Source organism: Carlito syrichta, unplaced genomic scaffold (assembly GCF_000164805.1).
Source record: "Carlito syrichta isolate Samal-C Ts95f unplaced genomic scaffold, Tarsius_syrichta-2.0.1 Scaffold307953, whole genome shotgun sequence".
NCBI classification, from domain to species: Eukaryota; Metazoa; Chordata; class Mammalia; order Primates; family Tarsiidae; genus Carlito; species Carlito syrichta.
This window is the reverse complement of record NW_007252049.1, coordinates 309,282-327,571: the sequence shown is the minus strand read 5'-3', so window position 1 is coordinate 327,571 and position 18,290 is coordinate 309,282. Positions and strand designations below refer to the sequence as shown.

Here is an 18,290-nt window from a genome sequence, read left to right as displayed (position 1 = left end):
TGTCCCTCTGTCCCTCCCCCGTCTTCCCACAGGTAAAGAAGGATCTGGCCACACCAGAGAGCAGGGGCCACTGACTGGCTGTTGGCGGGGTGGGGAAGGGAGACTTCCAAGTTGGTTCTGGGCAGCTGTGCTGCCACGCCACCACTGGGCATCTGGTCAGGACAGCACGTGCCCAGCCCTAGGCCAAGTGCTGTGGGCAGAGAAAGGAAGTGATGCCGTCCTGCGCGTGGCTCAGGAGAGGAGGCTAGTCCTGCCCATGAGAGGCGCATGCTGTGTGGGAGCTGGGCCGGAGATGCCTGGAGGGGGCTGCAGGGATGGGGAAGCCCTCCATGTGCCCAGAGGACTCTAAGAGCGGCTTGGCTGGAGGGAGGAGGCAGGGAAAGGAATCGAGACAGCAGAGGCTTGGAGCTAGGAGGAAGATGGCTGTGTGTGGCGTGGGCTCGGCTCCCCACAGGCCTGACTGGCTGTCCCCGTGCACATACAGGAAGAGGTGCCTTGGCTGGAGGGTGCATGTTCCCATGGAAACCACCCACATCCCATCTGTGGCCTCAGCCTGCCTGGTGCCTCTGGGTCCATGACACTCCCGGCTGAGGTGTCAGGCCATGCTGGCAATCAGTGCTCGTGTCTAGATCCGTGGACCGGGGTACCCATTAAGGTGCAAGTGCCTCCTCTCCCAAGCCCCTGGCTCTCTTGGATTCCAGTTGCCTGGTTCAACCCCTTATGCTTCCAGGCGGGATGACCTTCTGAGGCTCCCTGGGAGGTCTCCCTGAGCCTCAGTTTCCTCATCTCAAGACACCCAGCCTCGTGGGGGGTGAAAGAGTGGGGCCCACCATGCACACAGCACATGTGCCTGCCACTTGCCTGCCCCTGGGGCCCGTGGCAAGAGGGAAGCAGTGGTTGTTGCTCTGACCTGCGGTGTCAGTGAGCATCACTCCAGGAGGTTGTGCACTAGGGCCTGCCTCTCCCTGGCTGTGAGCTTGCCGTAGGGGTCAGTGATATCAGCACAGAGACCACAACAGTGCCTACAGTGAGAAGGGGCTGCCACGGGGGCCCTGTGCTGGGAAGCAGGTGTGGCCTTGTCTCAGACTGGCCCCCAGGCCTCCAGGCGAAACTGCGGGCATCCTCTGGTAGCCCTGGCAGCCAGACCTGGAGCCCAGGAGTGCTGCGGCGCCTTTGCTGGCCCCTGGTGGTCAGCAGCAGAGCTGCAGGCCACTGGCCCAGCCCGCTGGGAGCTGCCAGGCTGCTGGCTGGGCCCACCTGGCCCGGGAGGCAGGAGCATCCCTAAGAAGCTGCTCCTGTGCCGCCCCAAACTAGGCCACTCTGTCCCAGGTGGATGTGCTTCCTTTCTCCAGGTGTCAGGAGGTGGGGCGCCACCTGAGGCTTTGATGAAATCAGTCTGAATTTAGAACTGTGGACCACTGAAAAGCAACACAGACTGTGGGCTCTCAGATGCCAACCACCCCCCAGCCCCAGGCCACTGATCTACACTGCAAGCCCTCTCTGGCTGGCAGGAGGGATGAAATGCTCTGGGCTGTGGTGGGTGGGAAAGATTTGGCCACCAGGTCCCACCTGGGCCCTGAATTCCTAGGTACGTTGGGCCAAACTGCACTGAGTCCATCTCTTCTGAGCCCTGTCATGTGACAAAACGGGCAGGCTCCCAGAGCCCAGTGTCAGAGGCTCCTCCCAGCACCCTTCCTACCCGGCGGCGACCGATCCCCTGCCTCGGCCGCCCACTGCTTCAGCACGTCTGTGCCCACTCGGCTGTTTCTTGGCCAGAGAGCTGCATGGCACATCTGCTGTCTCCTCTGCCAGGCTCAGAGTAGCTACCAGGGAGGACTGAGGGCGGTGGGGGGGGGCCTGAGGGCAGCCTGCAGGCGAGCAGAGGTGGGGGTTTCCTCCCCAGCATTAAAGGATGTGGAGAGGTGAACAGGGCATTCTTCGTTCCCACCACTCTCCAGCTTTTTCCCTTTCCCTCCAGCTAACCAGTCCCTGCGGTAAGGCCTGAACGGTCTTTAAAAACAGCAGCAATATGTAGGGAGTCCAGGTTGGTGGCTACAGGACCGATCCCCAAGCCCCAAGTCAGCGTGGTGTCTTGGCAGCTGCGTCCCTGAGCACTTTTTCCTGTTGCATTTTGTTTTGTAATGATCGCACCGCTTTTCTGCGGCTCTCCGTGTAAGTGCACCGAGTGGGAGGGGCCGGCCCTGCTCTCCATTCTTCTCCTCATGCCTGTCTCCTTTCTTCGCCTTTGCAGAACCACACGATGAGCCAGCACGCACAGTGAGGGACCGCTCGACAGGACACCTCTCCGCAGAAGGCTTGCCGGAGACGCCGTGGGGAGGGCCATTTGAACATTACATCCAATCAAAGTGTCATTTGCAACCCAGATGTAAAACTCTAATGATTTGGCCATGAGGCGCTGCTATTATAAGCAGCTGGAAATGAATATTAATGGCAGAGATTAAAAGTATTCCATGCTCAGTATTTTTTATTGTCCTGCTACAGCTAGTGTGCTTTTAGAGTTTCCACTGCAGACTACATTTCTAGAGTTAGAGAAACCCGCTTTTAAGGCTATTGTCCTTTGTTCCTTCATGTATTATATTGATAGTTTTTAAAAAAGAATTAGTGTGATTTTTTTTTTCTTTGCTTCTTTTTTTTCTTTCTTGTTTTTCTTTCCCCCCTTTGGTTAACTACTTTTTAATTGCAGTTCTAGGTAATTGTGCATCGTGATGTGATTGCTTGGCTATTGTCTGAATATTTCTTTTTAATTTTTTAATTAAAGACTAATGCTTTGATTGGATTTGCCAGTTCACCGGACAGTGATTAAAACTATGTAATGAACATAATCGGTTTCAGTGCAACTGGATGGTCTGCTTTTAAATGTGACTTAATCTGACTGCAGTAACTAGTACAGTTCAATAAAGGGAATCCTTGAGATTAGCACCGGCTGCCTGGTTCTCTCCTGCCCGGGCCTCGTGAGGGGCTGTCATCCCCTATGAGGTGTGTTCCCCTGAGTCCTTGTGGGCTCACACATGCCCTTGGGGACCTGCACACAACAGACCCTGCTTCCCTCCGAAAAGAAAAAGCGTACTAATCTAATGCATGCATACCAGGCAAGCTGGCTGTGGTCATGGAAGTCAGAGCAGAAGAACCCTTAACAATGAAATACCTTGGTTATCCCATTCATGGGTGGGGAAACTGAGGCCCAAGGGTAGCACACGGCTTTCCCAAGGCCATGCAGCAGGGAGATGACACATGCTCCTCCATGACGCTTCCTTGCCTCCACTTCTGGGATTGCTTTCCCCTGGGCTGATGCAGGCAGCCAAGTCAGGACTCCAGGTAGGACTTCGGTTCTAACTGAGGCCGAGGCATGGGGACACGGCAGGGAAAGGGGTGGCTCTCCAGCCCCCTGAGATCCAGGGCTGGAGTCTGCAGAGCGGTTCCCCATTATAGAGACCAGCAGGATGTGGGAACAGAAACTGGGGTCTGGGTCAGGGCTGAATGAAGGTGCAACATGTTGCAGCACTCACTCTCAGAGCACGCCTGCACCTGCAAGCCCTGAGCATGAGGGTCTCTGCATCCCGCACCCTGGGCCTGGCTGGCCTCACCTCCTGCCGGCCTTGCAGGTGCCTCAGGGCCCACCCAGCAGCCTTGGTCTCTGGCCCTCCTGCATGGCACCTCCCACACCCCCATCATGTGGTGCTTGGCCGACTTGTCAATCGGAGGCCAGAAACTGCATGGGGAAGCCCTTCCTTGCTAACTTTTCACAAGGGGCAAGGAAATTGGTTATTACCCTCTGCAGAATGGAAATGAAACAGGTAGACAAATTGCACCTAATTATAACGTAATACTAAGTCACGGGTATGGAGTTTGGAGCGATTATACCCATCATCTTCTGGAAGACTCCCATCATAAGGGGCTTCTGGTGACCTGGAAGAGCTCCCCTTTCTTCCCACCACCTCACGTAATGGAACGCAGTGCTTTCCATTTTTCAAAAGGCGTTTTACACCTTCAAATCCCAGGGCAACCCCTGCCAGTACGGGGCTCTTATCTCCTGGAAGCGGAAGGCGGTGAACTCCATTTCCAGACCTCTGGAGACTTGAGTGTTGGGGGGAAGACCTCGGGGTGGGCATCAGTGTTCCCTGGGGCGGAGTGAGCTGCCGCATGTCCACAACCAGACCTGCCTTTCGGGCAATGCTGAGACTGTTGATGGGACCAGTGTGTCCCCAGGCCTGCCACGTCTCCGTCTCATGGCCTTCTCCAGCTCCAGATTTATCCTGAACCCCACGGAGCCCAGGTGAGCCCTCAGTAAGTACCAACAGAAGATTTGATTTGACGGTTGGTGGCGTAGGGCTAAATTAGTCACTGCCCCCATTAAAAATACAGCGGGGGGTTGAAGAGCTTTTCACGCCGTGTGGGACTCAGCAGCGAAGCCGGCTGATGCCTTGGGTAAGGAGAGAGGCGGCCTAGGGGACCACGAGGTAATGAGGTTTACGGCGGTGACGAGGCAGCCAGGGAACCCCACCGGCTCCCCCCTCGCCCCAGCCCCTTTGTTCTCCGGCTGGTTCTGCCCCTGCCGCTTCAGCTGACAGCCCCTCGTGACTTCATGTGGGGAGGAGGCCAGCAGGGGGGACACCGAGGCCCTTCCTGGGACTGGCATTCCTTGCCATGGGCAGTATGCGGGGGGAGTATGTAGGATTATAAACCCGTGCCTCGGGGACCCCATCACCCCCTTCTGGTGGAATGATCTGGAGCTGGGGTGAGTGACTGCGTCGCTCAACTCCGAGGGGCCTGAGAGGGTCACAGGGATGCATAAGGGAATCTATAAGCGGCATGTTTGTTGGTGACCAAGCCAGGAGTCCTGCAGGAGGGTGCCCCTTGCAGCCTGAAGGATGGGAGAGGCTCAGCCACCAGGTGTTTGGATTTGGCTTTGGGAAATGGGCGCGGTGACCGACCACCCAAGGTTCATTGTTGCTGTGTTTGGATGTACAAATTGTCAGTTTCTAGTGGCTCTGTGGGCAGGGGAATTCTGCCCAGGCTGGGAAATGGACCAGAACCCCTGGGCCACAGGCCCCATCCTTGGGTACCTGCCCAGAGCTTCCAGAAGCAGGTGGGGACAGGTTTTGGTCTCAGTGGAGAAGCTGCTACACAAAGAATCTTCTCAAGTTCCCAGTCATAGAGAATGCACCTTTTAAATGCACCGTTGTTTAATATTTAACTTTCCACCTGCTTTTCCCTCCCTCCTAAAGTGTGCATTCTTAAGGGTGGGACCCATTCTGCAAATATTCAGTGAAGAGGACCAAAACTTCATTTGTTCATCCATGCATCCATCAGTGGGTACTTCCTGAGTTGCTTCTATGTGCTAGTTACCCCACCAGGCACTGGGACAAAGAGATGGATGACAGACGTGGCCTTCATGAAGCTCACAATCTCGGGTGGCAATCAAGCAAGCAGGCAAGCCAGTCGATACAGGGCGCCACCCAGTCACACGCTGTCATGGGAAAGTCAGGAGCCACCGATGACAAATGGGGGAACCCTGTATTAGATGCAGGGGTGCATCAGGGAAGGCCTTGCTGAGGAAGGGACTGAGTTGAGACCTGAGGAACGAAGGGAGCCAGGCCACCAGCACAGTGGCAAGAGCACACAGCAAGCCCAAAGGCCCCAAGTCAGAAACGAGCTGAAGTCTCCGTAGAGGGCTCCATTCATACGGGGTTTCAGTTTTGGGTGGTTTAAAACAATCCCAGAGCAATTTGGAGTCTTGTCCAAGGTTGCAACATTCAGGATAGAACTGGGAATCTAATTTGACTGTCCTGCCTTTCAGCCTTGGGTGTCTGACTCCACTATTGTTTTATTATAACATGGTAATTGATGAATAAAAGAATATTGTACCGTACAGGAAAGACTGCTGCTTCTCCTTTTCTTTAATAAAGGAACCAGATTTTAGCTGAACATGTTACCTTGGAGAGGAGAAGAGGTAGATTATATGTCCTATCTTTTTTAGAAGTTAGGTGTGGCCATATTACTATTGGTAGCCATACTGGTTCTATCAGTGGAATATAAACAGCTGGGGGGGATGTACAAATTCTTAGAAACTGTCCTGAAAGAGAAGAGATGGGTTCATTCCTTCCCCCTTCCTGATGACTGGAACATGATCATGATGCAATAGCTGGAGCTCCAGAAGCCATTTTGAACCATGAGATAACCTGACTGCCTCATTAATTGCTCACAGCTTCTGGTTCTTGCCTGTCACAGCACTTGTGACTGTGTATTGTGTATTTATCTGCAACGATTGGGATTTGCCTGTGGAGGAGAGAGAGACACCCTAAAAGGACTTGTCCTCCAAACGCTGTTACCTGTCAAAGCAAGTTCTCAGGGCCATTGTTTTACACCTTCCAGTTGATGTTGCTTCATTCACGCTTGCCAGGAGAGTGACCAAAATTACACACCCTACATGGCACCTGGATGTCAGAGAACAGGAGAAGGCTCACAACACTTAACATCAGCTGAGGGTTTCCACCCCTCCCTTGCTCAGTCTCCTCAGAAGCACCAACAGTGTACAGTTTGCCATGCACACCTCTGGCTGTCTCTCCTTCGTGCTTCCCATGCTGTTTCCTCGTGCTGGAGTGCCCTCCCTTCTTTGGGTTATCCAGTTAACTCCTGCTTTTAGACTCAGCTCAGCTATCCAGTTCTTGGGGCCAGGACTAAGGGGAGGTGAGTGGAGTGCTCACCTCGGAAACAAATTTAAGTGGGCACCAAGAAACTTGGTAATCAAGATAAACAATATTTGAATGTGACATTTAAAAAAATCAGATTGATAGATGACATCCTGCAGGCTGGCTGCCCACTTTGGAAAATAAAGTTTTATTGGAACCAGAGTCAAGGATCAGGGTTAGGCAAATGAGGCAGAGTGGTACACTTGCTGCCCTGAGGGTCTGTCTTTATTTAAAATGTTGCTCTTTGCTCATCATGGGTTTTTCTGCATTAATTTTGATTTTTAAAAACATTACGTGAAATTGTCATTCTGTTATTGGGCATCCACTCACATTTTGTGCCCAAAGCGAGTGCCTCACTCATCTCACTCTGATCTTGACCCAACTTATCCTCCAGGCAACCTGCTCTGACCTCCACAGTTGGGAAAAGGCTCTGATACTAAAAACTGATAACACACGGTGCATCCATCTATCAGTGGGCATGCACAGTACATACTGTCATACCTGTCTGTCTCTGGGACTATGTGTGAGTCAGGACAGGCTAGGATATGGTACAGTAACAAAAGGGCCCAAATTCTTAGTGGCTGAGCACAAAGTAAAGATTTCTTTCTCATTCATACAGTCATCCTGGATCTCTAGGGGACTTTCTTTGTAATAGCCTTTCAGAAGTCAGGCTTGGGGCAGCCACCACCTTAAATGTGGTCAGCAACCAAGCAGAGGGAAAGAGAACTGAGGAAGGTCTCACCCTGGTAGCACAATGCTCTTGCCTGGGATTCACTCACTCTTTTACTCTCTCTCTGACACACACACACAACTTCACCTCACAACGCACTCATTGGCCAGCAGTTGTCAGTGATGACCCTGCTCCATCACAAGCCGGGAGACATACAGTCCTGCCTTGTGCTTGGTAGAAGTGAGAGCAGGCAAGGCTTGGCACGTTGCACTACTGACTGCCCAGACTGTCTCCTCCTCCTTTCCCCCCTCCCTGACCGTCTTTGAAGGCAGAGCCTGACCCTTAGTGAGCGTCAGGTTATCCAGCACTCCGTGCAGGACCTGGAGCAGATAGATATTTACTGAATGAATGCAGAAATTGAGCATGAAAGTGAATACGTGACTATTTGAAAGGCTTAAGGGAAGATAAGCAAGTATATGAAGACAGCTTGTAGCCTAAAATCTGTGGACTATGACAGATCTGAACTTAAACCCCAGTTCTTCCACTGCTGTGTGTCCTTAAACACGGTGCTTCACTTCTCTGGGCCTCACTGTTTTCACTGATAAATGAGAAGAATAAAAAGTAGTGCTTGCCTCCCTGAGTGGTAAAACTGAAATAAGAAATATGATGATGTTTAATAACAATATCTGAGCATTCGGTATTGAAGCACCGGGCAGTAGCTCATTTAATCCACACAACAGCTTGTCACCTGGGCACTGGGATCCTTTTTCACAGAGGAGGAAACCAAGGCCGAGAGAGGCTACCTTGCGCCACGCTCGAGTCCAAGGCCGGCAGTCTGGTTCAGAGCCCTGTTCCTGGCCCCTGGAAGCTCCTCAGCAGAGCGCCGGAGACGGCCAGCTTCAGGTACCCATCGCCGGGGCTGATTCCAGGGGACGGTCCACTGCTCGGCCTTTGCCAGTGAGACCGCTTCCAGCGGGGCGGAGCCAGGCCAGCCCCGGGTCACGGGAGCCCCAGCCCAGGACCCAGACGAGGCCTGGCCCTCCCTGCGTCCCCTGAGCCCTGATTGACCCGACTCGGCGCCGGCCCCGCCCACCTGGGGGCCGGGCTGCCGCGGGCCACGTGGTGCCACCTTATTTGTGGAGTTATTAATTACTGAAGGGCGCAAACCGTGCTGCTGTGCATAAAAATATGTTTGAGCAGTTTCTACTTAAACTTTAAAGAGAACGTTAATCAATTTTATTTTAACAAAATGACCTTAAGCAGGGGGAAAAAAATTGGTGTTATTTGCCCAAACAGGCAAATTAATTTCGCTCTCTTGAGAAATCTGAGAAGTTTCCAGAAATAGCTTTGCATAATTTACACCTGCCCTGGTCGTTCCTAGTTTAACGCCGAGCCCAACCACGAGCTCCACCCAGCCCCCGAAAGAACTGAAAACCAGGGTCCTTGCAAAGGCCCTGCTGTCCCCAGCCGGGGTCCCCTTCGGCTCCGCAGCTGCATTTTACGACTTGGGAAGAGGACGCTGAGGGGAAGGGGCAGCGCAGTCCTCTGAGAGGCCCGCCACCTGGGTCAAGGTCACTGGCGGAAGGAAGTGGCGGCCAGTTCCCGGGCCTGGGAATTCTCAGGGGGCCTAGAGAGTCCCCAGCAGGTGACTATCCTCCAGCTTTCAGACTGGGTCTGAGGCACGTGTGACCTGCAGCCACAGCTCTGCCCTCGCCTCCCCCGGGCTCCCCTGGAGGGTTCCCAGGATGTCAGAGTCGCCAGAGCACTCCACAGAGCCTGTGCTGCCTTCCAAACTCCTGCCCCTCTGGGTCCCCTCTGGAAACCCTGTTGCGCTTCCTGTGGGGTGGTGGTGGGTGGACCCCACCCACGCAGTCGGCCTCCGGGTGGGGCTCAGAGGCAGGGCTGGGGGCTGCTGGAACTGTGGTCAGTTTCTAATATAGCTTTCCTTTTCTTCTTCTTTTGTTTTTGAGTCGGAATCTCACTGTCTCCCAGGCTGGAGTGCAGTGGCACGCTCACTGCCACCCCAGCGTCAACCTGGTGGGCTCCAGTGATCCTTCTGCCTCAGCCTTCCAAGAAGCCAGAACTCCAGGCACTCGCTACCAGCCCGGCTAATTTTTTAGTTATTGTAGAAATGAGGTCCCGCCAAGTTGACCAGGCTGTTCTCGAACCCGTGGGCTCAGGCAATCCCCTCACCTCAGTCTCCCAGAATGCTGGGATTTACAGGCTTGAGCCACCTCACCCGGCCTAAGGTAGCTTTTCAGTAGCTGTGTGACTTTTGCCACCACTCAAAAGTGGACTTGGGTTTCTCCATCAGAATACTGAAATGCTGCTGCTCTTGCTTTTTTTTTTTTGAGTTGGAGTCTCACTCTGTCGCCCAGACTGGAGTGCAGTGGCCGCTCCCGGCCACCGCAGCCTCCACCTGCTGTGCTCCGGCGATCCTGCCGCCTCAGCCTTCTGAGTAGCTGGAAGTACAGGCATGCGCTACCACGTCCAGCTGAGTTTTTGATTTATTGTAGAGATGAGGTGTCGCAAGTTGCCCAGGTGGGTCTCGAACCCGTGGGCTCAGGCAATCCACTCACCTCAGCCTCCCAAAGGTGCTGGATTACAGGCTGAGCCACCGAGCCTGGCCGTTCTCGCTTCTATGTGCTCTAGTGAGGATAGAATGAGATAACCTGGGAGAAGGCCAACTTCAAGAGGGCAGAGTTTTGTCTTTTTAAATTGTATTTTTGGTTTTATTTGTATTATTTTAGAGATGGGATCTTATTCTGTCACCCAGGCTAGAGGGCAGCAGTGTGATCATAGTTCACTGTAGCCTTGAACACCTGGGCTTGAGTGATTCTCCTGCCTCAGGCTCCAGAGTAGCTGGGTCTACAGACCTGCACCACCACACCAGGTTAGTCTTTCCATCTCTGCTGTATCCCCAAAACCTAGATCAGTGCCAGAGCATAGTAGATGCTCAATAAATTTTTGCTAAATAAAGGAATGGGTGAAATGTGCTGACCGTGGTAACTTCTGTTATGATGATTACTATTATTGCAGTAGGATTCTTTAAAATCTTCCAAATATAAAGCAAAATAGTTAAGGAGACATAATATCGATTTTTTTTTCAAATGATACCTATTAGCTAACCCCACACCCCCTGGTGATTCTGAAAGGATCAATTGGAGGGCATAGTGTCCTTCTTCCTCTACCTTTGAAATCACCTCTTGCATCTAGTAGATGCTCATGTTTGTTGATGAATGTATGAGAGCCTACAGCACATTCAGGGCCGACAGGAGCAGGCCTGGGAATGGGAGAAGTGGGCTCCGGGGTGAGTGCTGGTTGTTGTGGTGACTGTGTTACAGCATGATCCAATATATTGGCTGCTATCCCTCGTGGTCAGTTAAAATACGAGAGGCAGAGACTGGGAGAAAAGGGAGTGTTTAACTCCTTTTTTTTTTTTTTTTTTTTTTGAGTTGAAGTCTCACTCTGTCGCCCAGACTGGAGTGCAGTGGCCGCTCCCGGCCACCGCAGCCTCGACCTGCTGGGCTCTGGCGATCCTTCCGCCTCAGCCTCAAGTCGCCAGAATTACAGGCATGCGCTACCACGCCCGGCTGATTTTTTGATTTATTGTAGAGATGAAGTCTCGCTGCCCAGGCGGGTCTCGAACCCGCGGGCTCAGGCAATCCACTCACCTCAGCCTCCCAAAGTCGCGGGATTACAGGCTGAGCCACCGAGCCCGGCCTCCTTTTTTTTTTTTTAAAGCAGGATTTATTAAGAGGACAGAAAAGCTCCCACAGTGGGAGGGAACCTGAGGGGGTTGCCCAGAGTGTTTAATTTCTACAACCAGGTTCCAGGGAGATGGGTCGGCGTCATTGCCAAAAAGCCCACTCAAAACAGCACACATTCATTCCAGTATTTATACCCAAAGTGCATTGCCCTTTCCCCACCCTGAGTTTGAAGTCCACCTGCAGTTTTAGCATGACTCAAGATTGACATGAACTATTTTTAACACGTGACCACTGACTCATGTCATAAAGTCTCTTGGTCATATTGACATTTTAGATGACATTTTGGAATTTATGATATGGTCTTTTACAGTTTTTTAGGGGAAGGGCAGACAGTTGCAATATTTGGATGGAAGGAAACAGATAATTGTAACAATTTCCTATTCCCAGAGCCCTGGTCAATAGTAGTCTGATGTCCCTGTATTCACAGATGAAGGGGAGGTGGGCAATGCCCACTCCAGGCTTTCAGACACACTCCTGTTAACCTTGGTCCACTCTCCTCTCTCATCAGGTGATCTGGCTTGCCGGCTGTTTCTTCTTCAGTACCAGCAGTGGCTACTAGATAAGAGTGGCCAGTAGGGCAAGGCCGAGCTGGGGGGGGTGGTGACAAACAGGAAAAATGTGCACTTTTGAATCCAAGTGGTTTTCACATTAAGCCCAACTCAGCTACAAAAGAATATGAATTTTTAAGTCTTTTTCTAAATGACTGTTCTATTATAACCGAAATGGCCTTTTTTCAGCCTATAAGGTAAAATTTCAGTAAAATGCCCAAGGCAGGAAGCAGCTGCCTCCAGGCCCAGCCTCTTGGTGCCCTGCGAGAATGCAGACTCAGAAGCCAGATCCTTCCATTTTTCAAGAGGAGGAAATGCAGAACTTTATGTGAAACATCCCAGGTTTTAGCACTGGTGATCACCTCAAAGTCTGAGTTTTAAAACGCCCCCACCCCACCCCCCAAAATACCCCAAGAAAACACTTCTGAGGGCTACATCGGGCCCTGGGGCCACTGGTTTGAGGCCACTTGGGAGCATTTGACAATATAAATGGCTGAAACACTGGGCACCAAGTGTGGGAGGGGGTGACCAGCCCGTTTTGCAGATGAGACTGAGAGCCCAGAGTGGAGCCAGGGCCCCAGCTGTGAGGGAGCATGACGACCCCTGCCTCCTTCCCCCGGCATTCTCCCCTCCCAGCCCCCCTGCCCTGTGTGGGCCAGGGGTGGAAGTGCTGCTCTTAGGCAGATGTGTCTCAATTCTCCTCTCTAAACTCAGTCCCGGAGGCAGGCAGAGCTGGAATCCTGGGCTTCTATGCCTCAGTTTCCTCATCTGGAGAACAGGGAGTGTAAAAGCATGATCGGGTGCCATGGGTACCTAGCACAGCTCCTGGCAGGCATGTGGAAGGTGTGCACATGGACAGGTGGATAACTGCTCCTGCAGACAGCTGAGGATTACAGAGGCCCCGGAAGGCACTCTGAGAAGAAGGGAAGCCATGTGCAGTTCCTATCATTGAACTTATGAGGAATGACCTGACTAATAACAAAGCAGACAACCCCAGGTGTGGTGAGAGGGATCTCAGCGCTCCAGGATACCGACCTCGGCGTTGCAGCAGCAACATGGCTCAGGCCCTGCTGTGTGCTTCCCCCACAGTGCCGAGGGCATGGGCTGGGAGGCCGGGCTCTTCCCACCATTTTCTCACATGGCTTTGGGCAAGTCACTTTCCTACTCTGGGCCCCATCTGTCCTTCCCCTGGCCTGCTCCTGTTGGCCTTGAGTGTGTGACTCCTGCTGTTGGCTCTCATTCATGCATTCATTCATTCATTCAACAGTGGTCTTGGCACTTTGTGTCTTCTCTCTCTCTTTTCTTTTTTTTGGTCAGTCTTGTTACAGGCTCTTCAATTTTATTGATCTTTTCAAAGAACAGGTGTTGCATCAAAGCTGTCTGCGCTGATCTTGGATTTAGGGTTCCCTGTGCATATGGGGCTACCTTGGGAGACCTGGTCCTGGACAGGACTCCTGGATGACTTTAGAGTCTGCAAGTGGGGATAGTCTGTCTGAGCCCCAGGCTGTGGGGAGGATATGAGGACATGCTGCACTTGACAACACTTTGTGGCGTGCCGAACACCCAGAGGACAGTTTTATTAGCTGATGGTTTTTAAAGCCTCGAGAAAGCGGGGGAGAAAACCAGCTCTGAGAATATGACGAGGAAATCACCCCAGCCCTCTGTCTTCTTAATGAAGTTGAGCTCCAGTTGGCCCTGGAAGGAGAACTGCCCACCTGGCAGCCTGAGAACTCCTGGCAGCGTTCCTATCCTGTCCTGCCCTGTCCCGGCCACTCTGTCCCTAGGCACCATGGGTTTGCCCTGCCTCCTGGCATCACTGTCATTTGCCCTCTCCTGGGCCCAAACAGACCCTATAGCACCCTCCAGGCTCAGTTCAAGAGCCACCACCTTCAGAGAGCCCTCCCTGACCTCCCGTCAGGCACTGCCTGGGTTGGCCCCTGCTACTAAATCCTCACAACATCCGGCACAGCGCGAGGCACGTCATACTGCTTACTTATTCAGAGTCCTGACACCCCACACACTTATTCCTCATGACCTTCATTCTTGTGTGATGGTGCGGGAAGCTGGGGCTCAGCCCCTCCAGCTAGCAGCTAGTGAGGTGGAGCTGGGGAACTAGGTGTCTGTCTGTAAGGCCAGGCTCCTGCACCCTGTGCTGCCCTGGACTGGGCAGCCAGGCAAGCCACATCACATGTTGATGTTTTAACAGTTAGTTTAAACTGTTTAGAAGGATACAAAATAAAAATCATTAAAAATTAACTGTCCCTCTTATTCATTTTCCCCAGTCTTATTATTTTCAAAATAGTTTGGTGCACAGCATACATTTCTATATATTTCTGTCCCTTCTTTCACAAAAAAAGTTATTGGGTATATTGTCCGGCAGCTTGTTTTCCATTCCCTTATAGATATGCTGTTCCTTTCTCTTCACATTCACACACACAGATCTCGTTCTTTTGGGGGGGAATTTTTAAATTATGAATCCAACTTTCTTAATGGTTGTAAGCTATATGTAGGACTGTTTAAATGAACTATTTCATATTGGATACATTATGGTTGCGTTTTTCAAGGAATTGGATAATCTCATCTAATTTGTCAAACATGCGCACATTAAGTTGTTCCTAGTATTCCCTTTTGAGGTTTGGGGTCTGTAGTGACATCCTTCCGTTTCACTCCTAATATTGATACTTTGTCTTGTCTCTTTTTTTGGTCAGTCTTGTTAGAGGTTCTTCAGTTTTGTTGATCTTTTCAAGGAACCATCTCTTTGTTTCAGTGTTTTTTTTTCTCTCTGGTTTTCTGTTTTCAGTTTCATTGATTTCTGCTCTTCATTTTGTCCTTTGCTCTGCTTGTTTGGGATTTATTTTGCTCTTGTTTTTCTAGGTTCTTGGAGTGAAAGATTAGATTATCAACTTGAGGCTTTCTCTCTTTTGTAATATATATATATACTTTGTGCTATAAATTTCTCTCTCAACACTGCTTTGGCTGCATCCTCAAGTTTGGTATGTATTTTCATTGTTATTCACTTCAATGTATTTTTAGAAAAATTATCCTGAGATTTTCTCTTTGATTCATGGGCTATGTAGAAGTGTGTTGTTTAGTTTCTAATGTTTGGTGATTTTCTGTTATCTTTCTGTTATTGATCTCTAGCTTGATTCCGTTGTGGTTGGAGAACACACTCTGTGATTTCGGTTCTTTTAAATTTGTTGAGATGTATGGTCTGTCATGGTATATGTTCCATGGACCTTTGAAAGAATGTGTATTCTGATGTTGGGTGGAGTGTTATATAGAGGTCTGTTAGATTCTGTTGTTAGCAGATGAGTTCTTCTGTATTCTTGCAGACTTTTCTAATAGTTCTATCACTCGTTAAAGTGTCCAAATATAATTGTGAATATGTCTATTTCTTCTTTCAGTTCTATCAGTTTAAATATTTTGCAGCTCTATAGTTTGGTGCATATACATTTAGGATTGCTACATATTCTTGATGGATTAGTGTTTCATCATCATATAATATCTCTTTAATTCTCTTTGATCTGAAGTCTACTTTATCTAAGACTAACCTAGCCACTTAAGGTTTCTTTTGATTAATGTTTACATAATGTATTGTTTTCCATCCTTTTGCTTTCAACTTGTTTATATCATTATATTGGAAGTGAGTTTCTTGTAGATACTATACCATTGGATAATCTACTCTGCCAATCTTTTTCTTCGAATTGCTGTCTAGCACTAATTACATTTAGTATAATTTTTGACATGTTAGGGTTTAAGTTTGCCATTTTATTTTTTGTTTCCTGTATTTTTTTATTCCTCTGACTTGCCTTCCTATTTTGAAGATTTTTTTTAGAATTTCATTTTACTTTGTTTGTGGTGTTTTGAGTATATCTCCTTGTATAGCTTTTTTAGTGGTTGCTGTAGATATTATATATATTGCTAATAAATATATCTTATTAAATTTCCTGGTGCCATCATTTTACCAGTTCTAAAGAAGTATAGAAATCTTACTTCACTCTATGTCCATTTACCTTCCCCTTATAAATCTAAATATTAGAAATATAAGTTATATTTATAACATACTTGTCTTCCATAATCTTCTACACACATTTGGAAACACATTAGACCATGTTAAGTATTTTGCTTCAACCGTTAAGCATAATTCAAAAAATTCAAGAGGAGAAGGAAACTCTATTGTATTTACACATATTTTTGCTTACTGTGTTCTTCCTTTCTTCCTCATGTTCCAAGTTCCCCTCTTTTATCATTTCTTTCATGTTTAGCAAACTTCTTTTTGCCCCCTTTTTTTTAGGGCAAAAAATCTGCCCTAAGAAGATCAAATGGCTACAGATTTCATTAGTTTTCCTACCTCTGAGAATATTTTGATTTCTCTTTAATTCTTGAAGGATATTTTCATGGGATATAGGTTTCTCAATTGATAGGTTTTTTTTCCTTTCAGCACCTGGAAGATGTTGTGTCACTTCTTTCTAACCCTTGTGATGAGAAGTCACTTTCCTTTGAATTGCTTCTCCTCTTTAGATACGATATTGTTTTTCTCTTGCTGCTTGTAAGACTTGTCTCTTGTCTTTAGTTATCAGATATTTGACTGTGATGTCTCAGATGTGGCTTTCTCTGGACTTACCCTGTTTGAGGTTTACTTGTCTTCTTGAGTCTATAGGTAAGTGTCTTTTTCCACATTTGGGGTTTTGTTTAGCCATTATTTCCTCAAGTACTCTATTGACTCCATTCTTTCTTCTCTTTTTGCCATGATTCTGTTCACACCAATGTTAGATTTTGTTGTTGTTGTTATTGTCTCCCAGGTTTGTTTTCCAGATAATTTGTTCTTTTTTAAAATTAAGAAGGATAGTTTTTATTGCTCTATCTTTTATTATTCACCACCCCCCCCCCCCCCCCGCCCCCCCCATTCTGCTGTCAAGTCTATTGATTGAGTTTTTAAAACTTGTTATTGAATTTATTAGGTCTGGATTTTCACTTGGTTTTTTTTTTTTGATATCGTCTATTTCTTTGCTGAGATTTTCTATTTTTAATTTGTTTCAAGCAGCTTTGTAATTACTTGTTAAGGCATTTTTATGCTGGCAGCTTTAAAATCTTTGTCAAATAATTCTAACATCTCTATCATTTCAATTTGGACATTTATAGATTGTCTTTTTTTCATTCTATTTGCTATCCTCCCAGTTTTTGGTGTGACAACTGATCTTTTATTGAAACTTTTACAATTTGTATATTATAAAATGAAACTCTAAATCTTATTTAGGCTTATTTTAGCTGGCTTCCTCTAATACTGCCCCAACAAGGCAAGGTCGTGGGGGCAGGGAGGGTGGCTCACTGCCTCACTAATGCCAGGTGGGGGTGGAATTCCAAGTTCCCTGCCCAGCCTCCATTAACACATGAGATGGGGGCTTTTACTACAGCTGAGTGGGGGCAGGAGTTTCAGCTTCCTGCTAGGTCTCCACTGATAATTCTCTGGCGGAGGAGGAGTAGGAGTGCCTAGTTACTGCTTCCCAAGCAGTGTCCATTGCTACTATGGAGGGACAGGTGACTACCTCTCCACTACGCCTTCTCTGATATCTCCTGGTGGGGAGGGAGAATCCCAGATTCCTAAGTGGCCTTCTCTGATTACCCACGCCAGTGAGGAGTATTGGGACATTCCACGATAGATTGGTGAAAGTTGAAGCATAGAGGCTCTAGACCATGTAGGCAAAGCCATGTTTTTTTCCTGAGGCATTTGGCTGGAGTGTAGTAGTTATTGTCTAAAAGATGTTGTCTTCCTAGGCTGTTCTTTACTGGTTCTTTCACTGAAAAGAGCAAGCTTTTGTTGGGAGCATTTTTTGTCTATGCCCATTGGTGTTTCTGGGCTGCTGGCTTTTTCAGCTCTAAGTCTGGGATATATGAAGGTAAACCCAGGAAACCCATCTGAAGTCACACACCAGGGAGGACACCATCATGTTGTTCCTTCGGTCCTGAGGTTCTTCGTCAGAATGCCCTCTTCACCTTTCAGAGTCTTCCTCCTCCTCCTCCTCCTCCTCTTCTTCTTCTTCTTTCTTTATTATTTTCCTTCTTCTTCTCCTTTCCCTTCTCCTTCTTTTTATTTATTTAAGCGTGTGTGTGTGTGTGTGTGTATAAAATTTTCAGGACTTTTAGCTGTATTTAGCAAGAGAAATTGGGAAAATCGTTGTGCTACATTTTACTGGAAGCAGAAGTTCTTCCAGATCTTGTTTCTTCTTAATGGCTACATTGCACCTCATTGGCTAAATGAATCATAATTGATAGAGCCTATATTGTGTTGTTGGATGTGTAAGTTGTTACCAGCTGTTACGTGATAAACAATGCTGCAGTGAACATCTTTGGGCCCTTGGGTGAAGCCCCACAATTCAGGAGTTTGTGACTGAGCAGACTGAATTTCACTTGGCAAGTTGGTTCTAGGAGTTGAAGTTTTTAAAAAAATTTTATTTATTTAATTTTTTATTTTTTGAGTTGGAGTCTCACTCTGTCACTCCCGGCCACCGCAGCCTTGACCTGCTGGGCTCTAGTGATCCTTCCACCTCAGCCTTCCGAGTAGCTGGAATTACAGGCATGTGCTACCACGCCC

The 18,290-nt window shown here is 48.8% G+C and overlaps 1 protein-coding gene across 1 annotated transcript in view; it reads left to right on the top strand.

The window, feature by feature from the left end:
* The window catches only part of ZNF423 (zinc finger protein 423), a 163,117-nt gene extending 160,177 nt beyond the window's left edge, over positions 1-2,940 (top strand). Inside the window, 1 exon segment of the mRNA XM_008064723.2 lies at positions 2,252-2,940. Coding sequence (XP_008062914.1) covers positions 2,252-2,281 — 30 coding nt within the window. The 3' untranslated portion in view covers positions 2,282-2,940.
* Positions 2,941-18,290: the final 15,350 nt, after the last annotated feature.